At 41.0% G+C, this 26,139-nt stretch overlaps 3 protein-coding genes and 3 long non-coding RNA genes across 9 annotated transcripts in view; 3 read left to right on the top strand and 3 right to left on the bottom strand.

Annotated features, from left to right (window-relative positions):
- Positions 1-26,139, top strand: part of LOC124313083 (dipeptidase 1-like) — a 1,013,891-nt gene that overhangs the window by 637,270 nt on the left and 350,482 nt on the right. The gene's annotated exons all lie outside the window — the stretch shown is intronic.
- Positions 1-26,139, top strand: part of LOC124313366 (vitelline membrane outer layer protein 1 homolog) — a 242,008-nt gene that overhangs the window by 142,939 nt on the left and 72,930 nt on the right. The gene's annotated exons all lie outside the window — the stretch shown is intronic.
- LOC124312960 lies at positions 252-25,710 on the top strand. Of its 3 annotated transcripts, XM_046777572.1 has the most exons (5): positions 252-402; positions 471-578; positions 651-947; positions 1,013-1,700; positions 25,685-25,710. In XM_046777572.1, the coding sequence occupies exons 1-5, from the start codon at positions 324-326 to the stop codon at positions 25,701-25,703; spliced, it is 1,191 nt and encodes a 396-aa protein (XP_046633528.1). In that variant the 5' UTR covers positions 252-323; the 3' UTR covers positions 25,704-25,710. The 3 variants fall into 3 exon arrangements, with proteins under 3 accessions (XP_046633528.1, XP_046633527.1, XP_046633526.1); XM_046777571.1 differs by lacking the exon at positions 25,685-25,710 and having other exon boundaries at positions 1,016-2,462; XM_046777570.1 differs by lacking the exon at positions 25,685-25,710 and having other exon boundaries at positions 1,013-2,462.
- LOC124313626 lies at positions 8,091-8,959 on the bottom strand. Its single transcript, XR_006910908.1, has 3 exons — positions 8,856-8,959; positions 8,274-8,742; positions 8,091-8,176 (listed from the first exon to the last, which is right to left on the bottom strand). It is a non-coding gene; the product is annotated as an uncharacterized LOC124313626 (long non-coding RNA).
- LOC124313694 lies at positions 9,578-10,896 on the bottom strand. Its single transcript, XR_006910998.1, has 4 exons — positions 10,652-10,896; positions 10,017-10,277; positions 9,876-9,950; positions 9,578-9,706 (listed from the first exon to the last, which is right to left on the bottom strand). It is a non-coding gene; the product is annotated as an uncharacterized LOC124313694 (long non-coding RNA).
- Positions 13,420-19,728, bottom strand: LOC124313684. 2 transcript variants are annotated; one of them, XR_006910988.1, is made up of 4 exons: positions 14,653-15,377; positions 14,355-14,581; positions 13,894-14,100; positions 13,420-13,824 (listed from the first exon to the last, which is right to left on the bottom strand). It is a non-coding gene; the product is annotated as an uncharacterized LOC124313684 (long non-coding RNA). The 2 variants fall into 2 exon arrangements; XR_006910987.1 differs by lacking the exons at positions 14,355-14,581; positions 14,653-15,377 and adding an exon at positions 19,605-19,728.

The raw sequence follows: 26,139 nt of genomic DNA, 5'->3' as shown, positions 1-26,139 counted from the left end.
AGACGGTCGTATTACAATGATTCATCATAGAAACGAGGGGCATTCAATGTTAATTAAATTTTCGTTAAATCTTACGCTATAGATTTCCCTTAACTGGAAAGAATCCAAAATCCATGGACCTCTTCGTAACCAGAAACCGTCGACTGATTTTTATCTAACTGTGAAATATGACACGAAAACGTTGCAAAATTAAAATTTCCCAGACGATTATAGAAGTGGGAGGGAACTGGGTGAATCCGGACTGCCCTTTATCGTATTAAAAGGAGGCAGAAAACTAAGAGATTTTCATAGTGGGATCGCTCGCTCATCAGAGTAATAGCATTATGGCATCATTTAATCGACAAAGATGTCATGTTGCAATTTTATTTCTTCTTCTATCTTCCGCCATCGGATCTCCTTCAGGTAATTTTTTTATGACTAAATCATTTTACTGGATAAACTGTCTAATTCAAAATTTTATTAACTATAAGGGGATCTTAAAACGTTGAGGTCTCAATATTTAGCTCGAAGGGTAGAATCAGGTACCGAAGCAAATATAACATCAACTACAACTCTAGCTAATCCAGTGGAAATAACAAGTGAGTTCATCGTAATAACTGCACCCGTTAGATACGTACATGGTGAATTTAATTTTTTTTTTTTTTCGTTAGCAACTGAAACTGCATATCAGACCGAGAATTCAACTTTGGCCTACCCTACTACTACTATCCAACCTTCGCCTGATAATCCAATGCCAGAGATGCCACAAGAATCGCAGAAATCTCGAAATGGAGAACAGCAAAAACAGTTGAATAATATTTATCGTTCTGGGAACAAGACAAATTTGCCGTACCAACCAGATGTGTCCCACACACATAGACCGGGAAGCAAGGGAAACGCTCCAAGAGAATCGCCGCCACACGGGCCTAATTGGGCAACATCCACTCAGACCCCAGTGACTGCTGAAGGTAGCAACATACTCAGCGTGATTGCAAAAAAACAGACATAAATTCTAATCATACTTTTTTAAAAGCAGACGCAGAACAATCTATCGTGTCTGAAGGGAACGAAATCTTTCGTGCTGAAGACTTGCTTACGCCACTTCCTCGCATCGCGTATTTTCTTGCGCGATTGATGAGTATGTCCATGCAAAATCTTGACACAGCTTTCGGGGGAACTGTAAGAAATCTGTCTCCAGTTGTTCAGTACGCCCACAGCTTCCGCACCACTCTGTTGCAGATTAGTCAAAAGCTCAACAACGCTTTCTTAGTCTCCCTTACCAATGCAGACCAGATTAAAATGCACAGTCTCTTTGTGCCTAGCAAAGTAAAAGAAGTCGCCGGTTATTTGGAGAAATTCGAAAATTCCAGTCGAATAATCGAATTTTTATATTTACCGCTGAAGAACTTGAAAGAGACCAGCGACCTGACTTTAAATCTCTCCAGTCAAATTGCCAAAGAGTTTGGAGAGTTGGTTTATTTAGTCGATGAGCTTGCTAAGTTTCTCATTTCGTCCAAGTCAGACAAAGAGCAACAGTTGAAGATTGCCTCCACTGAGATAAATTCGAGAAACAATGAGAAGAATAAAATCGAGCAGGAGATTCTTATTATTGAAAATGAAATTGAGCACTTGAAAGGGCAAACACGATTAGATGAAAAGTCATTTTATGATACAATAGATGCCTTAAAACACTTGCAAGAGGACAAATCTCAGTGTTATTGGTACTGGCTCACTCGCAGTACGTATTGTCCCCCACCTGATCCTAAGCAAATTCAGAAGATCAATCAGTCGCAAAGAATTGCCAAAGGAAAACTAGAAAATACGATGAAATCACTTCATGCCAAAGAAGTAGAAGCCCAGATAAAAAGAGAGGAAGAAAATCAGTTATTGATCACAACCGAAAGCTTGAAACACGAAATGCACCAACTTAATGAAGACATGCAGTTGCTTGGGAACACTAGCGACCCGCTCAATCGGCTGAAGAAAAATAATTTAAAAAAACTGGACGTGAGTTGGAACAAATTTCTCGCCATTTGTAGAAACATTCAATTTGGTGCCAAGAAGAACCTTGAAATTATTGAAGAAGCAAATCGTACCTCTACCCATTGGAGCCACCAACATTCCGAAAAAATTTCGTTCAACTTGAACAAGACAAAGGAAGACTTGCTTTTGGTTAAAACCGTTATCGATATCTACCTGAATAATAGTGAAGATTTTGTGGAAATTTTTGCAGAAGCGGAGCAGATGATGACGAAAAGAGAGAACCCAGGAGAACTAGAGCGTAGTCTTCAGGAAAAATGTAGGAAGGCAATTGAAGAAATTAAAACATTAACAGAAAGGAATAAGAGACCAATAAAAACCCAAACCCCGAAACAAATTCAAAAATCTGAGAAATATGTTTAAATATTGTGTCATACGTTTTCCACTGTTGATTGTTATAAAATAGGTATGTGTAGCTTCATAAATAAAACTATAGGCAATTACATTGGATTTATAAAATTCATATACAGTTCTTTTTTCTCTTAAGAAGCGAAAGTAATCAATAATATAATATATTAGGAGAAGAGAGATTTCAACTTTTCATTTTACCAGCGCTGGAATAGGAACAGAGTATCGAAACGGAGGCGGTGACCGCAACATCGCGGACACAAACGTTATGTAAAATGTCCATTGAGGCATTGACACACGAAATCCGCCGGGAAAGATGCACACATGTGGAGGTATTCGGGCGCGTCTTGTTTTCGAAATAATGTCCGCCCAACGACTTATACATGTTGATCCCCGTTGATTGCAACATAATGGTTTTCTTGATCAGTAGGGTCTAAAACCGTCAATCTATAAGGATCTGAAAGTATTTACGCTGGGGACAACGCGCTCTGTAGCTCTGTTTAAGCTTGTTTTGTTTGTTTTGTTTGTTTTTTTTAAATAAAGGCATAATCACAAAAAAAGTTGCATTTAGTTCATGTCATGTCAGGTACGTACTACCTGCGTTAGGAAAGGGGCTGTTTGTGATTTTGAATTTGAAAACAGTTAAGCCATCTAGTGCGAAATCAACCAGTTAAAAACTCCCACTTCACAGTCACAGTCACAGTCACTTCAAGAAAGGGCAACACCGCTTTAGTTCTCACGGAAGTTCGTCTGCAGTGCAAAAGCCAAAAGTTGTCAGACCGGTCAGGCCGAGGCCACACACGTCACACGCAACAGATGGTGAGGCACTGAGGCTGCCATCAACTCAGCATATTGTTGTAAAGTTTAAATCATTGAATTGTTGGATTGTAGTGAGCATTTCCGTTCCGTCCGTTCTTGCCAGAATTTGCTTTTGTTCTTCGATTGCATAACCTGTATTATCTGGCTGTCCAGTTACCCCTAACGTGGTTGAAACAATTCAGTCAAACTAAGGAAATGTTTGGAACAGCCCATGTGCCATAATTTGTGCCCAGATCATTTACGTCTACTCGTGAAGAATCCAGCAATGCACATCAAGTACTTCATGAACTGAATTCAAGCATCCAGCGATAGGAACACCGCAACACCTGCGTATGCGAACTGCCAGACACAATGTTTGCCTAAAATAAGAAGAATTCCAATCTCCAGTCAACATGCGGATTGGGATGGATTACAGGCCATTTCCGGAAACAAAATATCAGTGTTGACTAAAATCCTGTGTGATGTTGGTATAACATCATGTTGGTATAAAAAAGTGAGGAATCATCAAAAGGAAACTCAGTTTTTGCTTCAGTGTTCACGATTCATGACATAATAATAATTCAAAACATCTTCTACAGCCAATCTCTTACAACATAAACAAAAATATTATTAAGACTTTGGCAACATGTGATTGATTAAGTAAAAATTATTTTTTCTAGATATTTTAATGAAATTCTTCATTTCTCTTTTAAGATTTGGAGTGTTTGTGTCACCACCGATATGGTGCTATGCTGGTTCACTAGAAATGTTTGCTGAACAAACTGACATCTGTGAAGAAATAGGCTTGGTGATGAAACTCTGGAACATACAGTACGTGACACTGCTCGTGCGATCAAATGGACTGTTGCTGAAGTAATAGAGTTAAAGAATTTGAAAAGACCCTTTATCACCAGCTCTACTATCGAAGGCTGGTGACTCCCACGATACAGTTCACGAATGACTGACGAATGAGCATCAGGTGCATTTTGCATTTTCATTAATGTAATACATTTAATTTTTACAGAGCACGTAAGAGATCCTTGAGCCAATGCTGATCATTGTCCATGAAGGAGGGACTTCCACCTACGTTCTGCTACATCCTTATCTTCCCGACGTACGCTCATCCAGCTTCACTGCTTCAGTGCTTCTTATGCTGCAAAACAACTTTTCTTGCTTCACTGGCGAGTTGGATCACTTCAGTTGCTGTGACACACCTGCAGTCACTCACCACGGGATTATGGCCAGGTACCGGACAATTGACTTATTTTCGTAGATTATCCACTAGTTATCTATTGGCGAAAAACTCTCTGTCTGTGTAATATTAATTCCAAAATCAGGCCCTTGCGCGTAAAAGAAGTGTTAGTGTGTTACGTAGACGTTTCTTTTTTCTAACGCTAGATGGCTTTTCGATAATTTTCAGCTGTCAAAACAGTCAGTTTCGTTACTTTGCAAATCTCTTTAAACATTTATCGACAGCTGTTGTGTGGAAATTTTTTAGTGGTAACTGACGATAACTATTCCGCCAACAAAGCTCACTTGTTAAATTATCGATTTTTGCTTTTTTTTTCTACTTCCGGTTTTCTTATTTCAGTCAGTAGTTCAGTAAATATTCATTCGACGCACAAAAAAACCACATATTCGTGATCCTCGTTAAATTTGTGGTAAAGTTCATGTTATTTTTTTTACGTACGCGTACTTCCGGTTTCGAAAATTTTCCTGAACTATAGTTCAGGAAAATTCTCGATTTTGGCCAAATTTTGGATTTCGTTTAAATCACACCTATTCGACCCCAAATTTCATGGAGATCACGAATATGTGGTTTAATTTGATGACAGCTCAATGGTTGAGGAGTTGTGATTACTTCCGGTATACTTCCGGAAAATTAAAAAAAACTAGCAAGTGAGCCACCTGATCCGCTGCCTCTTTCTAACTACCTCTCTGGCTCGTTAGAAGGTGGACTCTATGACACCCGTTTCTACAAGTGCGGCTCCAATACCTGGTCCCGTGCCAGGAAATCAGCACGAAGACTTGAGGTTAGGATCGATGTATCCGGCGATGAATCGACCAAAGTGATCGCCGACGACGTCTCCTGCCTCTCTCTGAAAGCTGTAAGGGGCCTCCGCACAGTCATCCGGAAACGCTGGACAATCTCCCTCACGAATGCCTTGCATCAGGGCAGGGTAGCAAGGGGGCTACTACTTGACCCATCTAACGACGTTGCCCGCCTCTCATCTCATCGGACCTGCCTCTCATTCAACGAGTGGAATCTCATCCACAAGAGCCGCCTCGGCCTGCTTCCGCTCCTCGGGAATCCTGGTTGCTCTGCTCCCAACACCAAGTGCAGGAGATGCAAGGTCGATGCCGAGACTACCTCACACGTGACCAGCCATTGCCGCAGTAATCTTCCGGCCATTGGCCGCCGACACGACCTTGTGCTGGCGGAAATTGTGAAAACCATCACCAGGGCCGGCCATGCAGCGTCTGTCAACAGAGTCTTCCCTGGCTCAACCCTGAGGCCGGACATAGTCATCTTCTCGACCGACCCACCAACAATAATTGATCTCACCATCACCTTCGACGCTCCTGAGTCCCTTGACGCTGGCCATGCCAGAAAAATAGAGAAATACAGCTGCCTGGGGTTAACTCTCCCCTTCGTTATTGGCGCCTTGGGATCCTGGCTCCCTTCAAACAACGCGGTTGCTGTCGCCCTCAACATCCCCCCGGCTCCTTGGCGCCGCCTCCGGAGGAAGTGCCGTCTGATGGCTATCCAGGGATCTGTCTCCATTATTCATCGCCACATCCGCGGACATGGGGATGACCAGGAAGCCTATACTCCAGCTCCTTAATGGTTTTGCATGTGATTATATGACATGTATCGCACGAATTTGTTCTCCATCGTTGCATCGTAGTGTATTATATCTCGTTTTTCATCGCTCTGTATACTATTTCCATTGTTCCATCTCTCGTCTAACTTCGCCTAGTCAATTGAAATTCCTCATCGTACATCTACTAATCTTTTATAATGATATGTCTTTGTCACGCCGTCGTGAAATACAGCTCTATGTCTCAGGAAAATTCTCGATTTTGGCCAAATTTTGGATTTCGTTTAAATCACACCTATTCGACCCCAAATTTCATGGAGATCACGAATATGTGGTTTAATTTGATGACAGCTCAATGGTTGAGGAGTTGTGATTACTTCCGGTATACTTCCGGAAAATTAAAAAAAACTAGCAAGTGAGCTTTGTTCTGTTTACAGTTTTCAATATTGCAAGCTTGATTTTAAGTTAAAAAAATTGCATCTTTAAAACTTTGAGCTTAAAAACCTGACTATTGTTTCTATCTGTATTATGTAACTTTTATTTGCATGTCACTAAATAAGAATTGTTTTCTCTTTATTCAGGTAATGCAGAGGAATAACCTCGAGAAGATGGACATCAAAACTTCGCCGGTATCTCTAAAATGTCAGCGTGGATCATCATTTGTTGTTGGTAATATGTTTGTGTTAGTGTTAGTTAACCCGTCGGCTGCCACGCCTTTGTTCTCCCCTAGCTCCCCTGCACGGGCCGCGCTGTTCGGTCTCGTGGTTTACAAGCCGCGGGGTCGGAAAGTCGCCAAGCCCAAAATTTGCCGCAAGGCGCCTGTTATAAGGCAATGCACCATAGTTCCCCCTTGTCACCCCGAACTTGTCAGCAATGGCAAGTCCCTCCTTGGTCATGGATCCTTCTGACGTGGCGCGTAGAGTAGTAGAGTGCAACCTACGGGTTGTATGGCGTGGCAGCCAACGGGTTAACTTAAGTGTATGTGTATATGTGTATGTATGTATGTAACTGTAAAATGTGGTGGAATTGTGGGTGGAGGTGGGACATTAATACAATAATTGTCATGGAGTCTACATATTTGCTACGCTTCAGAATGTTCTTGTTCAAAGCAACTAATTCAACAGTCAACTCTTTTTTAAAAAAATCAGAATACGTTGCAATGTTAAAATGCTTGGAGGTGTTGAGAAGTCTTACAAGATAATTACTCACATTAAAACATTTATTCTCATTAAATATCAATTTCAAGTTACAAAGAGGCTGGAGAAGCATAGGTTGTGATGTTATGTAATAATCAGATGCCTTAGTGGTGTTGTAACTCGGGGCAGAGTAATACTTCAGAGCTTCGGTGTAGTAGGTCGGAGAAGCATATGTAGTGGTATAATACTCGGGTGCCTTGGTATTGCAGTAAACAGGAGCTTCAGTGTAGCAGCTGGGGGACAGCGTAGATTTTGGTGTAGTAAACTGGAACCCCGGAGTAGTAATTCGGATCAACGTAGTACGATGGAGAAGCCACTGTGTAGTAAGTAGGTACTGCATAATAATCGGCCGCCTTAGTTGTGGGTATTTAGCTGGGAGCAGAGTAGTATTTAGAACCTCGGTGTAGTAAGCTGGAGCAGAGTAATACTTGGGAGCCTCGGTGTAGTAGGCTGGAGCAGCGTAGGTTGTGGTGTAATATTCCGGTGCCTTGGTGGTGTAGTACTTGTGGCCCTCGATGGTGTAATAAGCTGGAGCCACGGTATAGTAACTGGGATCGGAGGAGTACTTGTGGGCATCGGTGTAGTAACTGGTTGTTGCGTATGTTGTTATGTAGTTAGGCGGCGACGTTGTGGTTTGGTATCCTCCATACCCATGAGACTTTGGTAGAACAGTGGTCGACTAAGCAATAAACGATAGCCAAAGGTAGAACGACGCCATAGATAACTATAAAATAAAAACTTAGTATAAATATTCTGTTATGAGCGGCATGTTAACAAATAGAAAAGAAAGGAGAATTTATATAAAACTCGATGTAAAAACACGGAACATTTACCCATGATTCAGAATTGGAAGAATGCAGTTGATGCCAAATATTGTGCTGCAGTTGTTGCCGGGTCGGAGATGCTCACTCGACTCCATCGCCTTTTCCCTCTCCTTTTATACGTCTTTTTCTCGTCCTGATTCACCCAACAGCAGCACGACGCCAAAACTAACTGAAGAAAATTTAAACATTTAAATTTATAAATGATTAATTAACAATCTAAAAAATGTGGAATGATTCAATACTAAAAGTAAAAATAGCATATTTACGCATGATTGCGAATTGGTTGCACGATCAAGACTGCAGTTGGTGACTAATAGAGCACTACAGTCGTTGCCGTGTCTAGTAAGGTGGAGAAGCGTAGGTTGGGGTGTTCAATTGCCTTGGTGGAATAGTACTTTGGAGCTTCAGTGTAGTAGCTGGGGGCAGCGTAGGTTGTAGTTTAATACTCGGGGGCCTTGGTGTAGTCAGAAGCCTCTGTTTGGTAGTAGCTTGGAGCAGAGTAATACTTGGGCCCGCCGGTGTAGTAAACTGGGGCAACATACGTGGCTGTGTAACATTCGGCCTTCTCAGTGTAGTAGTAGTTGGGGGGCCTCGGTGAAGTAACTGGTCGTTGCGTTTGATGTTGTTTGGTTCTAAGACGTCGGCGTTGGGGTTTGGTATCCGCCATACCCAGGAGACATCGGTACACCAGTGGTCGACACAACGATAACCAACAGCAGAATGCACCATAATTAACTAGACAAAAAAAAATTTGAAAACAGTCAATTGTCAGTGGCATATATTAACAAATATAAATAAAAAAATTTAATTGATTCAACACTCCATACGTAAAACAAACGAATATTTACCTACGAATCTACGATTACGAATGGGCAAAATGCAGTTGGTGACAAGTAGTACAGTTGTTGTCGGGTCGGAGATGCTCACTCGACTGATTTCTAACGCCGTTTCTCTTTCCTTTTATACGATTTTTTCTCACCCTTACCTCTCGAGCCTTGCGGCTATTCTACCTTCTTGATAATGATGAAAAACGTCCCGTTCTCACCCAACCTCTACACCACTGACACGTTCTACGTAATGATCTCCATGACCTTCGATTGAAATGCAAACTGGCCTTTCCTTCTGCAGGATGAAGTTGCTGGAGATGGGTCTACAAAAACCAATATTAAAATGAAAACCAAATAGCTTAACCTTGCGGCTATTGTACCTGCTTGATAATGATGAAACACGTGTCATTCTCACCCAACCTCTACACCATCGCATGCCAGTTTTACGTAATGTTTCTCGTGACCTTCAAGCGAGAAGCTATAGTCTTTCTGCACAGGTAGTAGATAAGGTTTACTTCAATTGCCATCAACCACGTACTAAGGTAAAACAATGAATAGGAACCACTGTAATTAAGTCACAACTTTCCCCACATGACAATAATTGAAAACATCAAATTCCGGTTTACCTTATTGTAATTCACGGAAATCTAGCGAACCCTAGACCAGGATCGATCACGTGCTGGGAATGGAAGGATCCTTCCAACTGTAATGCAGCCACAAAAGTTCAAACGATGTTCATCATCTGCTACAAATATTGGCCACTAAGTTGAAAAGTATAAAGCTAGAATAACACAACTTATCTTGAATATGAAATTTGCGGACGCTGAATTAACGAAGACTCCACCAAAATAATTTACCGATGACCACTGCACCTGGCGAAGAAAAAAAAAAAAGACACAACGTTAATAATCTCTTCCAAATAGACAAAGAAAGCAGAGGTGCTAATAAAACAACAGTTGGAACACATACACATTGTAATTCTTTCACTTTCATTTTACATTGAGAGAAAAAGAATCAAAAAAACGTTTGCGTTCCTTGTACCTTATTTTTATCAACAACGGCCACTGGGAATCACCATCCGCAGATGAACGGGTGGACAACCATGACAAATGGAATCTATCTCGGTTGCAATACCCAATTAGCAATTATGAAAAGCCATTTGTATTGAAAAGAAGAGAGAACCTGTTTATTTTTTTTGTTAAGTCCTGTTCCATTGGATTCCAGATAACAATTGAACTATCGTCGTCTATTTCACTGGAAGACTAAAAACAGAAGCAAAATTATTAAGCATTTATAAATGATCTTAAATTTTTCTGCGACGAATACTGCTTTGTGTTTTGTTCTCAAACGAGCGCAAACGAGAACGAAGTTCTCCGGGGATGTACTTAAGTCAAGTCAATCTCGATTTCCTTGTCGAATACCCAGCCAAACTACAATTGGTTGCTACAATCAGCTCAAAATATGACAAAAATTTAAATCCTATACATTAGTTTCTCTGAAAAAAAATCTGTAGGGTAAAAATAGTGATATTCAAATTTACTAAAACGTTCAAGAATCTAAGCTAGCATTGCACAAGTTTTACTGAATTTCTAAATGATTTTATTAATGATTTCACTTTTTTAACAAAATTGGATGAAATTGAGTGCATGTTAATTGCCTTTACTTTTAATTGCCTAATTGCCTTTACTACTACATGTGAATAAATACCGACTTCTTACAAGGGACCCATTACCCATAAAGAAAATCCCCTATAATACCTTTTTCTGCCAGCATAGCAAAATTACTTTTTTCCAACCCCAAAGATAATCCCTACTTACATGTTATGTTTTCTTCCTCGTCAGTGTGAGTGGTGACAGATATCCTGCACATTGAACAGCAACACACACTTTACACATCATCTGACTGGCTCCATAGATTATAATCTAATGTGGTAAACCTACGGACAAAAAAAGGATTAAATGCATAATCCCACAGAAAAGAAACCTCACAAAGAAAATACATTTAAGAAATATTAAAATACAGTTGAAAAAATTATTCAACAGATTTGGCAATAAATCAAATGTCCATGAATATTAAAGGAATGAAATAATGATATAAAAGGATGAATCGAAGAAGATGGTACACCTCCAAGAGAATAAATAGAACTTTTTCTAGGTTCAAATGAAGAAAAACAAAAGACATCACCGTCACATCACCATGACGTCTCAATTCATCTGAAAGGAACTAAAATGTGTACTGTTACCCACACCCGTGGGTAAAACGATCGAGAAGCAAAGGCAATCTTTTGCAAAAACAGACTCATTTGTAATTGTTCACTACAATCAAACAACTCAATGAATATTGAAAAGAAGTTTGAAACTTTGCAACATTATGATGACGGCAGCCATCTGTGGCGTGTGTGCCTAACAACTTTGTACTGCAGAGTGCAGACGAACTTCCGTAGAGAAGCGGTGTTGCCTTTTCATGAAGTGACGTCTGGGAGTTTTTAGTTGCTTGATTTCTCACTAGATGGCTAAAATTGTTATCAGAATAACAAACGCGCAGGTAGCTGACATTAGTGACATGTAATCAACTAAATGCAATTTGTTTTGCAATGATGGCTTTATTTTAAAAAAATAATAATAATTAAAATCAGGCTTTTTTCAGAGCTACAGAGCGAATTTTCCCCAGCGTTAAGACTTTCAGATCTTTTGAGATTGACGGATAGATTACACCGATGGAATGCGATCATTTCGTTGCGAAAGGGGGATAATAACGGGGGGATCTCTATTGCGTGTATTGCTCCAATCGCACATAACGATGAGTTGTGGACGGGCCATTATGATTTCGAAAACAATGACGCGCCCGACTACCTCCTCACGTGTGTGTATTATCTTTCCCTGCGGATTTCGTGTGTCATGGGCATGTATATAACGTAACGTACGTGTCCGCGATATATTGTTGCGGTCGCCATTACCATTTCGACACTCGGTCCCTGTCCCCGGCGCTCGTAAAATGGAAAGTTTGGCCGCCATTCTACCACCAACAATAAGTAAATAAAAATCATAAAATAGACAACAACAAAAAAAGAAGCTCAGCGCAAAAATCTCGAGTAGATTTTCAACCGCGTGAAAGGCTACCCCCCCCCCCCACCCGTTCCGGGAGCTTATTGGAAAAAAACAGAAAAACTTTCGCCGACGTTCATTTATCCCGGAGCGCGTCATTCCTGGAGGAAGAGCTATGATATACCCAACGCCGTCATCAAGTGTGTAAACTCATTTTCGTTAGCTCGGCGGCGGTTATTTCGAAATCAAATTTAGTTACGGGCGAATAGAGTTGGGAAAATGAAACAGCTCGGCGCGTTTGTTTTTTATTTTTCACCTGAATTGATTGAATTAGCCGTACATTTTTATTCCTACTTCATTTTGTTTTCAATTTTGAGCCGCCATGGAGAGTTGGAACAACTATTCATAGATGGCAGCGCTGTCTAAAATCAACCGCTTGATTCAAAAATTTATTTTCCAACGTTACTTGTGATTATTTTAATTGCTCTTTCCCATCCGAAAAATTGAAGTTCACTTTGATATCGCATCTGAAAAGAAACGACAGGAACGGCCATTATTGTAGAGCGAAAATGAGATGGCCCAGTCGCCAACGAATCCATCATTCATCACGTGCGGTTAGTATTTCTCATTATCGCGTGCTCGCCATTCGTCGCCATCCTTATTGTCCACTATAACAAACGGCTGAGAAAAATGTGTCGTTAGATAATATGCCAACGTAAGTCTACTAAATCCGACCTTTCAGAAAGTCTATCTCCTATTTCTCAGCTTCAATTTAATTATTTTCAAACAACTCTTATTCATTTCCAGGTGAAACCCGAAAAGTGCGCGCGCATTTCAAAAGGTTCAAAAATACGCTGATGCTGCGCTTCTATTGGAATTTGAGTCAAAGGAAACCCAAAAGAAAAAATGTCGAATAAACTGAATATCTCCTCGGCGTGTACTGCTGCTGCTGGCCTTATTTATTTAAAACAAATGTACACAAGCACGTGTGTGTGTGTGTGTGCGTTTGCCCGTGCGCCTGGCTTCAATGTCCCCTTTGGGCCATCATGTAGGTTAATGATATATTGACTTAAAGCATACACTAAAGGAAAAAAAGAAAAAAGACACGAGACGGACGACTCTGGAATGTCACAAAATCAACACTGGACCGTGACTCTCCCATCTCTTTTCTTTCGTTCCGTGTACACGGGCGGGTATACTCTGGACCGTCTAGCTCGCAAGTCCTGAAATCGCGCGTTCTCTACACACGGATGGATTGATGATATAAATTCATCCAGTTGACATTTCAAAAGAGAAAAGAAAAACGGAAAAAAACAGCGAACGCCTACACACACACGAGCCCGTTTTGTCCGATGAGCCGTAACGGGTCCGTCCGTCCGTTTTGTGTGTGTGTGTGTGGGAACTATATTATTAAAGTTATATGGGAGAGCTGAAAGAAGAAGCTAAGAATAAGAAGAAAAAATAACATAAAGAATCTCATAGACATCCGATTCGTGTCGGGTTGTCCTCCCGGCCCGCTCTCGGCGGCAGCCGCACCGGAACCACGATCACTTTTGGTCAAGAGTTTTCTGTCTTCCGTGCTGCAGCAGTTGCAGCCGTCCAATTTCTCACATCCTCTCCTTCTCTCTCTCTCTCCGAGTTGTGTGTGAGAGAGAGCTGCAACGTTCAAACCGCCAAGTTGAAGTAACTGGACGATGAGCCAGGAGCGTGATTCCCAGTTACGTAAAAGAAGAAAAAAAGGGACACGGAAGATGGAGGACGGACGCGGGAACTTATGGCCTCCCTCCCTAACACAACTGGCCGCCATTTCCGGATGGAATGGATATGTAAGAGAATGACCGAAGAAAATACACAAGAGGACGGCGGTACATCCCACAATTTCTTATCACGAAAAGAAGAGAGGCCTACATGGAGGATTGTGTGCCGCCCAGAGGCAGTTTCTCAACCTGTAAAAAGAAGAAGAAGAAAAAATTCTCAATTGTTTTCGACAAAAAAAGAAAATGGATGGGATATACATAGACGACAACGTTGTTGTTGTTGTTGCTGCGGATGTGCCGTCTCGGTCCTGTGCTGGCGGTTGCTGCAGCCCGTCATGTTCCTTTTTTTCTTGGCTGATGATGATGGGGCGTGCCTCACGCTGCTCCCCGCTCATTACCAGGTGTTATTTTCCTTCCTTCCTTTATAGAGTTCCTCCTCGGGCGGCTCAAGTGTGTGTTTTTAGCCTAGACGGAAAAAAGAAGTTGATGAATCATTACATCTATTTGGGTATTTTGTCGTCTTATTCATTCATTCTTCTTCCTTATAATTCGAAATCGAACAACAAAATCCAATCGAATAACATCAGCTAAAAATTCGAATGGTGAAATTGGATGTGAAAATAAGATCCGCCGGAATCAGGTCTTCTTTTCATTGGGGGGGTTGGCCGCAAGAAACTAATCTAAAAGATGTGATACGATAGTAACATAATAAGAATTACTCTATAGAATATACACACGTCCGATGGCCACCACTATATAGTCATACCACCCGCCGCTTCACCACCACCACACCGCCGGCGCACATCATCTAGAAGAAGAAGAAGAAGCCGCCCTTTTTTTCTTCTGAAACTGCGGTTTCCTCGATGTTCCCGTTTGCTGAGTCCGCACGCGCACACGTTTCGTTTGCTGGGGCTCATCACAACGGATATACACTACACACAGCACTCTTCTCACATGAAAATTTCCGCCTCCGGAATCATTATTATTTCTTTAAAAAAAGAAAAACACGGTACATACTTGGGAACCGAACACACAAATCCAGGATGAAGTCCGTCCGGTCATCTGTTTTTTTTCTTATTTTTTAAGGCCGGACGTCTTTACGTTTTTTTCCGTGCAACGGGTCAGGTGATTGAACTCACCTGTACACACACACACAGTGCGCCATGTAATAATAATATTCTTCTTCTCCTTTTGGGTTTGTGTCGTTACTTTTTTCGCCTTTTTTTACGGAGTTTTGCGGCCAAGTTTTTCTTTTTTCTCTGTCGAGTCGCTGCTGGCGCTCCGTGTCCGGCAGTGACCTCTTCCTTCTTCTTCTTCTTCCAAGCCATCAAAGTTTCTTCTTTTTCTTATTTCCTATTATTTTTCACAGCCCCCAGAAGTTGAAAAATCCGTTGCGGATATCCTCCAAAAAGGACAAGAAACAAAAGAAGAAGAAAGAAGAAGAAGAAGCCATTTTCTTATTTATTTCTTTCGGCTGATGGCCGTGTGTGAACTTTTGGCTCACACACAAGAGATCCGGCCAGCCCTAGTCATTTTCTTTCTAGCAAAGAAGACGCACAAATGTCTTCCCCCCTCTCTTCTTCTATAATATCCCATCTGAATCGAATAGATGATGATATGCACAAGACAACATTCGATGAATATAACATCCCCTCTCTCTCTTATAGAAACTATCCGGCTATCAAATTTTTAAATAAGAAAAGAAAAGAGAAGAGAACGGAAGTCGAAGCTCTTTTGTTGCGTTTGCGACCAATCTCCCTCCCTTATCGTCAGAGAGAAGAAGCCGTGCAACACGCAAGAGAGAAATACAAGAAGAAGAAAGAATTATATAGCATCACAGCACACAGCAACGAGATTTTACAAGAAAGATTCTTCTTCTTCTTCTATTTCTTTTTTCCCTTCTCCCAGACGCTCCTGGCGCAGGATATGTGTAATGATCTCAAAGAGGAGATGACCTTTTTCTTACTCGGTAGATGGTTTTGCTGGCAGAGGTGGCTGCTGCTGCAACAACAACACGGTCCTGACCTTTCCACTTCATCCCGACGCCGAGAAGAAGAAGAAGAAGAAGAGGATGCGCTCATGAGAGAATGGCGCGCTGCTCATCTCTTCTCTTCTCTTCTGTGTAAAATATAAAAGAAGAGCGAAGCGCAGCGTCAAAGGTCGTCGGCAGAGTTCAAGGTGGGCTTCTCTCTTCTGCCGTGTGCCCCATCACACACAACCAGTAACAAGAAGAAGAAGAAGAAGAAGAGAAAAGATCATCAGCGACTGAAATAAAATGGTTGAACCTTGGCCAGAGAAGAAGAAGAAGGTAGAAAACAGCGCAGTTTTGGTGTCGTCTGTGAACGTAGATACCCGAAATAATAATATGCGCCGATCATCAGCTGAGGTACAGACGAGAGCATTATCTATTGTAGAGCCCCGAATCTTTTTGTCCAAACGGATAATATTTGTTAGAGCTTGTCTCTCTCTTGGCAGGTTTCTTTTTAACATCTATTCATCCATTTTTACCTCTGTCGCAATACGTAGGTACGTGTATACACACATCAGTATGGCTTCCATCTTCTTCTTCTTCTTCTTCTTTTTGATCTTGTTAGAAGATCCCTCACCCCGGCCCCCCTCGTGTCTTTCAAAGAAGAAACTCTTTTGCATTTTTTTTAAAAACTTTGCTTTTTGTTTTCTTATTTCATTTCATTTCCCCCCCGTTTGTTGTGTGTGTGAGTGTACCTTGCCCAGAAATTTTCCGTTGAAACTGTAGTCCTTTTTACATAGACATCTCGTACGCGAAGGTTTTCTTCTTCTTCTTCCTATTATTCTCTTCTTATTCGAGACCGTACAAGAGTGTTGCACATGAGCGTGAAACTCGATCCTTGGTCGTGATTTCTTTTCCTTCTTTCCTTTCCCCCGTGTGTGCTGTGTGCTCTTGTTGTTATTGTAGACGGTGTAACGGATCTGTCACGTGAGACCAGAGCGGAACCAAGACGATATCCCTTCCCCCCTAAACCAAACGTCTTCCATCGAAGAAAAGGGTCGGCCATCTTAGTTGTTTCTCTCTGTATCGAATCTAAAATTGTTTGGTAGATGATCGATATGGAATTAGATATAGTACGACATCTTTTGGGAGGGGCGAATTCAGGATCGGATTTGGTCACCTCTGGACAATGTGTCCAGTTTGTTCTTGGCGAATAAAGAATAAGAAATCAAAAGACAAAAAAATGGAAATGTTTGACGAGTTGGCGAAAATTGAGCGTCAAAATAGTCGATCGATAGGCGGAGGGCGTGATCCAACTGGCCCGGGTTGTCTTGACGACCGCTGGATCGATCCGCTCTATTGGGTCGCAGCACACGACGACGACGACTGGCAACCAAAACGAAAAAAAAAATGGCGCACGCGTTCGTCTCTAATAACCACTCGACAATAAAAATAAATAAAAGCATCCGCTCCATCCGCTATATCCATCCATCCACTCCGCAGCCGCCCAACCAAAAAAAAAAGTCGCCGGACGAAAAACAACAACACAAATGGCGATGACGCAAAAAGACTATACAAGGGGTGGGGTTATATTTATCTACATTGGGTATAAAATGACCATATAAAGAAAAATTCAGATGGCAAAATCTTCTTTCGGGTTATTATACTACACCTCCCCCCCCCAAAAAAAAAGCAGGTGATGTGTAAAGAAATATATAAAGGGCCAAGATTTTTCGTTTTTCTAAAACTAAAGAGACATTTTTTTATTTATTGACACCATTGTGTGTGTGTAAGCTGCTCCACACACACATCCATGTGTGTAGACGTAATAACCCGGCGAGAAAAAAGAGAGGAGATGATACCGACGCAATATATGTAACGTCCGGAAGCCGGGGGCCAAACAGCATCCGGCATGGCGACCGCAAAAAAGAAGAAAGAAAAGAACCTTGGAATAAAAACAAGAGAAATAAAGAACCAAAAAACATTATTTTTTTAGTCTTCCAGTTGTTTCAACAAAAATCCTCCACTCTCATCTGGTGATGGAAAAAGAATCAAAAGAAAAATAAAAACCTTCATTTCCCAATCTAGAAAAGATCACACACAGAGAGAGCAGTCAGTCGACGGTTGGTCACATCGATGCCCAAAACTAGTCGAGACGATTTCACGGGATATCGATTCCAGTTGGGAAAAAGTTGTCGTTTAACTCTTACAGTCGAAAAGGGATGGCGTGAACAAACAAACGAACCAGAATCGACTAACGAAGACTATATAACATCTCACCCACCATCACAAAAAAGGGCAAACCTTCTTCTTCTTCTAAGTTTTGGATCGAGGGGGGAATATCAATCTATAAACGTAGACACAAATGCCCCCCACCAATTTGAGACGAACGAGACCACCTGGATGTTTTGTTTTTCTATCCATCAGATCTCCTTGTGCGATGCAACAGGAGCCAACCTGCCAGCCAGCCTCCCTTGATCAACGATTCAGTTCTTGTATATTTCCCAAACGACTCTCAAAAATCTTTCCAGAATCTCCGAGAGAAAAATAAAAACAAAAAAAGGGAAATTTGAAAAAGACAAAAAAAACTGGTCAGGAAAACAAATGACAAAATCTTTTTCAAGAAGAATATCTGGAAGAAAACAGGTTTGACTTGTTGGGACGTCTCTATAGACTCTCTGCCCAGCAAAAAAAAGATGACGAGAGAATATGTACATCCAAGTTTTCTCTTTGTTACATGTTTTTTCTGTCTGTCTGTCTGTGTGTTTCGCTCAGGTGATTCGGTTGATGCGAGTTGTGTTATTAGTTTTGTTTTTCTTTCTTTAGGAGGGGGGAAAAAATAGGAGGGAGGCTGCTGCGGCTCCTTGAGCACACAGACAACGCATCCGGCCGGAATATATATATATATAACAACCTTGACATTTTGTTTCTTTCTTTCCTTCTACAACTGAGAAGAAAAGAAAGAAAAAGAGAGAGATATAATTATGAATCGTTTTTCTCTCTTTTGGCTGCTGCTGCTGGATGGATGGAAGAACACAAGGGAGAGAGTGGGTGGGTATATTCCCATTCTCTTTTTCTCTCCCCCCACCACCTCACCTGGTTGGTGGTTTTCCGGTGGCGGATGAGACAAACAGAAGAAGAAGAAGAGACAAGCGCTGACTTGGAAGAAGAAGGAGAGTCTTAGGAGAGAGGATGTAATCATCTGAGCAGAAGAAGAAGAAGAAAAACCGGGAGCACCTGGCTCTTCTTCTTCTTCTGGTGCTGGAGCTCTTCTCTCATTATATCATTGTCATTAACTTCTTTCCCTTTTTCTTTTTCCTCACTCCCCCCCCCCCCTTTTTTTCTTGCTTTTTATCTCTTTCTCTATACCATAAGAGAAAGACTATGGCCGGCAAACCTTTGGCTTAGATATATACAAACTACCTGAGCTCTTTTTTATTTTTATTTTTTTTCTGTGGAAATGTTTCAAAAGAAATGAGCCCGGGTGATGACGTCCCTGTCAAATGTCGCCCACTGGCCCAGAAAAATATAAAAAGGTGAAAAACTGTATAGAGGCCAGCGAGAACGTAGACACACAATGATGCCAGTGCCCAATTAGACATTTGGCAGCACCCCGGTTGCGGGGGGGAAAACGGAAACAAAAAACGGAATTCCATCATTCGGTTGTTTTCAAAACAATAAATCAAACAATTTCAAAATAAAGGAATTCCCAGTCCTACAACTATTGGGAAACCTTGTAACGTAGTTATGGGTGTTTGAGTTGTTTCATCAACGAGAACCACCAAGTGACTAGCTCACAATGGTTGATGTTGGACAAGAAAATTATGTGAGATGTCTTCATCATTTTCTTCAAAGTATTCTTCTAAAAATTCTAAATTCGGCCATGGTGGCCTCAGCCTGGCCTTTGACAAGTGAAAAAAGCTATGCCTGTGTCTGCCTCTGCCAGATTTGCATACTACGAAATTCACGCTCGGGTTTACGAAATGAAGACAAAACATACTTGCCAAAATAGTAGAACGTCGGTTGAGAAGTGCAAAAACTATTTCCTTGTAGGTTTTATCTCTGATTTCTAGTATTTAATTGCACTACTAAAAGTTTAAAAAGAAAACAACGTTTTCACGTGTCGTTTGGCTAAATTGTAGTCTGCAATCTGGGATGGGCCTAATTTATATTTGCCAAATTGCAAAAAAATAATCGAAAATTGATTTTTTTTTAAATTAATTAAAAAATTTGTATTAAAATACCAAATATTAAAAAAAATGACTAGAACTAGATATTAAAAAATGGAATAAAACTAGATTATTGGCAAAACTAGAATTGTAATGCTAATTATAATTCTCGTCTGAAATGACAATTTTTCAAAAATATGAGCAAGAAAGTCAAGAACTGCTCGAGTTGTTGAAGGGATTCTGTGTTGTAAGGACTCTCGCCGTTGATGGCCGGCGTGGTGGACGTTGATAAATAAGAGCGGCGGCGTTGATAGTATCCGAAAAGATGTGAGCTCTCAACAATCTCTCATCTTCTTTTTCTCCGAGAGTCTCTTTTATACCAAAAAGAGAAACAAAAAAATTATAATTCTTTTTTTTTTTCGAAATAGTCACATCTAAAAGAAAAAAAAGTCGGAAAAATTTTCAGAATAATAATAATAATGGTAACAACCGGTTCGGTTGCCATGGAGACCCCCCAAGAGATAAAGAGGAAGAAGATATTATATAAATCCTCCGCTTCCAAAAAACACAGCTCTCAGCAGCAGCTTGTATTTATTTTTCATTCCAAATAAAATGGGGGGTGAAATTTTATATTATACCGCTCTAATTAAAAAAAAATTCTAAAATTAGATGGGCGGAGATGGCAGCAAGATATAATAACATTTGTTATGGGCTCTATTTCAACACACGCCATTCTCTTTTATGTATAAATCCTTTTAGAAAATGATTTCCATCGCGAGTGTGGATGCTGCGACGAATGCTCGATGAGGGACACATCAAAGTCTTTGTCCATTCCAACATGGTCAACTCCTTTTTTAAAAAAAAAGAATTCTATTTAAATTGGTAGAGGGGGGAATAACAAACAAAAATTCAAACCTGTTTTGGTTGTTGGCTGCTGCTGATGGCTGCTGGTGGCTGCGCTATCTTGTCACTCGTCTATTCTTCTTTCTTATTCTTTCGGCTGCTGCTATGCTCAACGAATGCCGAACTAATGAAGACGCCATTGGAATCTTCTTCTTTTTAAAAAAATCATTTCTTTTGTTTTTTAATTTCCCATTCCTTTATTATATGCAACCGGGCGATTAGGCCTCCGCACGACCGGCTACCGTTCTTCTTTTAAAATCAAAACGAGATTTTGTTGGGTTCCCTTTCGTTTTGAGCCTAGACGGGGCATAATATTGAGGGCCCCTATTGTTTTTGTGTCGTGTCTATATCAAAAGTTGGCTAGCACGGATCGATAGTCTCTCGCCCTAAATACTTTGCCGCGACTATTTGATAACGTATAGAGCACACAGCAGCAGCAGCAGTAGAGAGAAAAGAGCTACCAGCTCCTTCTTCTATACAATGCTCATAGATATGTAAATGAATTTATTATATTATTCTGTCCGGTTTTTTTTTTTCTTTTTCGTCGTGATGACCGTGTTATTTGCCTGGAGATTCCCTGGACGAAAAAAAAAAATACCATTGCATTTGTGTGTGTGTCCATTTCGGTGATCCGCTTTGCTGCATCCCCCCCCCCCATCTCTTTCTATCCATCCACCGACAATAAGAGAGATGACGAAACATTCCACATAGAAAAACATCAGATGATTCCATCTTCTTCTTCTTCTTCTTTTCGATTCTCTCTTGTGTTGCTCTGTGTAGACGCCGCCCTGTCCTCCTGTTTTATATAGAAAATAGACACACACACACAAGACAATTTAATAGACGAGAGCATCAAAGCGGATAGAGAGACGGCTGTGTCTATGGCCTGGAATATCTGGTTTTGATATATTCTTCTCCTGTTGTTGTTGTTGTTATATAGGAAAGAAGAGCGCGCAAAAGAATCCGGATCACTTTCTTCAATCTTCTTGTAAAACTCAGATGGGCTAGAGCTCAGCAGAGCTGTGCGGCTGCTGCAATATCTATCTGTCGGAATGCGGATCGTCTCGTTCCAGCAGCTCTCGTCGATGCGCCCAAAGGAGAGCTAGATATTTATCCAAAACTTTTGCAGCAGCCGAAGAAGAGGAAAACGGCATTCCCCGGATGTCATCGTGAGAGATTCAAAAAGTCGACAACCCAAAATTTTTTATTTTATTTTTAAAAATCATTTTTATTTTTATTTTATTTTATTTGTTTCTGTCGGAACGTGAATTTTCAAAAAGAATCTCATTGAATATAGACGTGCGTGTTTGTGTATATACAGATGACGTGTATCAAAAGTCTAAATGTATGGAGGACGCCGCGGCGGATGTTGATTGGATCAAACGTACCGCCGCCGCCGACATCAAAGCAGATGAGGATTGGAACTATAGGGCGTGGTCTGCGCATCCATATGTACTCTATAGGGAGAGAATCTCAACCTATAAGACACAGCATCCAATCACAGCCAGTAGCAGAAACTTATAACATCAACCAAATCCTAAAAATAAAACTCAAACGGCGCATGCGCAGCATCTTCTATCAAATATATTATAATCCCCTCCAAACCGCTCAATACGCGTCTATCGGTTGCCATGGTGACGGTTAAAAACAACTTTTTTTTCCCCCTTGTATAGTCTCTGTAAATATACGAGACTTTGAAATGTATTTTTCTTCTTATTTATAGACGCGCTGGATGTGTGTGATGGGCTGAGCTCACGGGTGGATGAACCGGTGAAATCTGCCATTTTGTTTCTCTGTTGTTGTGTTCATCCGCCAACCAACACACGAAAATATAAAAATAAAAGTTAAAAAGTCTTTGCTGCGGAACAGGTGAAACAGCGGAGACGACGAGGTACGGTGATGAGCATCTTCCGGTTTCTTTTTTTTTTACCTACGACGACGGGGGGATGTGTGTCTATAATAATGACGCATAGGGCGTCTGCTGGCCAGCAGCAATCATTCCGTCTCTCTCCTTTTCTCTTTTTTTTTGACAGACGATGTACACGAGAAGATGATGGCCAGACCCGAGCAGATATAATTTCCTTGTCTATATATCTCCGATATGAGCGACAACGAGGAGCACAGCTACTGGTTTTTATTTATTTTTCCATATTATACAAGAGAGAGACGCACTTTGGCGGTGTGTGCTAGGAGGAGGAGGAGGGAGTTGTGTTTCTCTTTACGGTTCGTCAGTCGCCCGCGGAGGTGGTCGTTAAGGTTGCGGACTGACCACCGAAAAAATACAAGTTGAAAAAAAAAGAACCATCAACTTCTTCTTCTTCTTCTTCTTCTTCTTGTAAACTTATATATAAAGAAAAGAAGGTGGTCACCACCACACACAGCCACTCTCCTGCGCTGATTACCTTTAATGGCCTCACGAGGAGGGATAGAACTGAAGAAGAAGAAGAAGAAGTTGAAGGAAATGTTTTTTCTTTTTTTTTTTTAACCAGCGGTGGTGGTGGTGGTGGTCTCGTGTTATTATTTAGACTCCTCCGCTTCCTTCCTTTCTATATATAAGAGACGGAAAGGAAAAGAGGAACAGCACACGTATATAATAATAATAAGATGCCGGAGGATGTTCATGGAGAGCCAATCTGAGACTCTGTATGTTGTTCACTTGCTGTGGTGGTCAGCAGCAGAAAACTAAATTCTTATTTCTTTTTCTTTCTTGGCCGTGAGTGTCTGCTGGAAGGGATATGCCTCAAGCCATCCGGTCACCTTCTTCTTCTTCTTCTTCGGCTCTCTCTTTTTTAGTTTTTTCCAAAAATATTGAGGGGGGGATGATGTAAACACGTCCGTTTCCAAGGTGACCATCACCTGTCTACATCTCCCGTTTGGGCATCAGATATTTTGTTACATGTACATAGGAATCACGCATGACATGACAATATATCCAAAGAAACCATTCTTTGATTGAGAGAGACGAGTTAAACATCAAATAGATATAGAAAAAAGGGTGTGGTTGGTAGCTGCTATATACCAGACAACAATTGCGCAACGTGAATTCGTTTTTTTTTTTTTGTCTTCGGGATGTCCAAACGGGCGGGAGCGCACCTGCGGGCGTTCTATATAATTCCCCACCAGCAACAACCCCCTGTGGCAAGGGATATATACCGAAAGAAGTCTATAATACATATATAGCCTACTATTACATTTCATTCGCCTTTCTCTGTGCTGTGCTGCAACTAAAATACCTGAAAAGGCTCAAAAGAAAAATCAGAAGAAGAAGAAGGATTTTTGGTTGATCACTGCCAAAGTAACGGGCCAGCGGCTAGGCGTGTGTTATATAGACTCTCGAGTTTACAAGGTGGGTATATAGTGGGTGGTGGGTGGTAGTTGACCATCGGGCTTTTCGGTGATGGCGCAATCAGCTGCTTGTGTGCTGTGTGTGCGACTATCACGAATTTTATATGTCGGACGACGCGAGATATATAGGGCCGTGTGATTGTGTTGTGTGTTGCTTTTGATGATGATGGAACAACGCACTATAAGACACACACACATGTACACGTATATACAAGGGAGAGAGAGAGAGAGGAAAAGCCTCCGGCGCGGATCTCTCTCTCACATCCGCTGGCTGGCTGAGAGAAAACTCTCGACGCCGATGGCCATCACATCAGCACAAGAAAGAGACAAAACTGGGCGTCTATAGCGTCGTCGGCGTCCAGGCGTCCGTGGAGAGAGAGAGGATGGCACCACTTTTCTTTTAGATTTTCGTTTTCTCTTTTTTTTTTTAGTTTTTTTGAATGAACGCGCGCGCCATGGCGGTGCTGGCGTCTATACAAAAAGACGAAAATGATGAGAAGAATATAAGAAGAAGAACTTAATATGCACAAAACATGTTGTTATATAGACTGTGGGCAGCAGCCAGCAGCAGTAGCAGCACTGATGGCTGGTTTATTTTTCTTTTTCCCTTTGAATCTTTTCCATCTCCATCAAAGAAATTTCCCACGGGACATTTTTTCCCATTTTGATGGAAAAGCTGCTGACGATGCGCCATTGGCAGACGTTTTCATTTGCCATCTACTTTTATTATATTTATATACTCTCTCTCTGGCCAACTAAACTGACCCCATTTTAAAAAGAAATATTTATAAGAACAAAATGGAGGAGAATATTGTTTTAATTATATATGAGATGCGCATTGGCCGAGTGTGTTGTATATTAACCTGGAAAAACAAATGTAACTTACAAATTCTAATAATTATATAACAGCAGCGCACAAGCGAAAGAGAACCTATACACAGACAGCCGGATGATGAGGATTGCTGGTCAACTGTTTCCCAGCAGCCAAACCAGCTGTCACTTCCTTTTCTTATTCTTATTTGAAATGAACCAAAAAATGTTATTCGCAAAATTTTACAAAGGTTTATTTTTTAAAGATGATTTATTTCTATCCCAGATTTATAATTCTATTGGATATTTTAAAGAAAATAGTTGTAGCCGGTTGTAGCTATACAGTTGCCCTGTCATCAGGTCGGCATAGAGTTCCAAGGGCCTAAATTTCAAATGGGGTTAAAAAATAGAATATAGAATAGAATAGTCTAAAGTATATTTATAGAAAGAAAAAGAAGGTATACATATAGGTAGCTGGTACATAGAAAATAGATACAAAAAAAGGGGGGGTCCACCGTCTGAAAGATTCTTTTCGGATGGGGGTAGTGGTGTCCAGGTGGTGTGTGTGGCTGCTGTGCTGGAAAGAAAAAAAAAACTTTCTTTCCTCTTATTCTTTTGGCGGGTTGTCTTCTTCTTCTGGTGGGGGAGGTATTATAACAATTTTCTTCTTCTTCTTTCAAAAGAATATAAGAAATCGGTTGGTCCAGCAGCAGCAGCAGCAGAAGGCTCCCATTGTAATGGGGTAGACCCCCAAAAAACCCAGGATGAAGGGGGAGGAGGACCCCCACCTGGAATCAGATTGAAGGGGAAGTGGATGATGATGATGATGGCCCAGCCAAAAAAAAGAAGAAACGAAACATAAGGGAATATAAGAAGGGGGGCCGCACAGCAGTACAACAGGGGGGGATGAAGAAAAAAAAGGAACATCTTGGAAATAGACCCCCATTTTCTATGTAGCCAAGAGAGTCTCGTCGCTCATCTGCTGCTGACCTTTTTTTCTTCTACTTCAAAGAAGAGAAAAGGAAATTGAAAAATCCAGGGCGCCTATTTGATTTTTTCATGTCCAAGTTTTGTCCGTTCCAGATGGAACGGACTCGGAGGGCGGCCAGCAAAGAAAAAGAATTGAATTCAAAATTTTATACATTTCCTCCTAAATAATATCTTGACAAATATTCTTTCTAATCAAAAATATAGGCGACAGTTTAATAAATCAGTGACCAAACCAATTGGTCTAAAAATATCTCTTGGCAAAAAGAGCTAATCAACGTCTTTAAATACATACACCTAAAACATCAGATACATCTCTAT

The sequence above is a fragment of the Daphnia pulicaria genome, chromosome 9, assembly GCF_021234035.1.
Source record: "Daphnia pulicaria isolate SC F1-1A chromosome 9, SC_F0-13Bv2, whole genome shotgun sequence".
Classification (NCBI taxonomy): Eukaryota; Metazoa; Arthropoda; class Branchiopoda; order Diplostraca; family Daphniidae; genus Daphnia; species Daphnia pulicaria.
Note: the sequence above shows the minus strand (reverse complement) of the source record. Positions and strands in the feature narration are given on the sequence as shown.

Excerpts from the sequence above, each read along its gene's own strand:
- LOC124312960 (XM_046777570.1), top strand. The coding sequence starts at position 324 with ATGGCATCATTTAATCGACAAAGATGTCATGTTGCAATTTTATTTCTT. Across the intron at positions 403-470 it reads CGCCATCGGATCTCCTTCAG|GGGATCTTAAAACGTTGAGG; the intron begins GTAATTTTTTTA and ends ATTAACTATAAG. Across the intron at positions 579-650 it reads TAATCCAGTGGAAATAACAA|CAACTGAAACTGCATATCAG; the intron begins GTGAGTTCATCG and ends TTTTTTCGTTAG.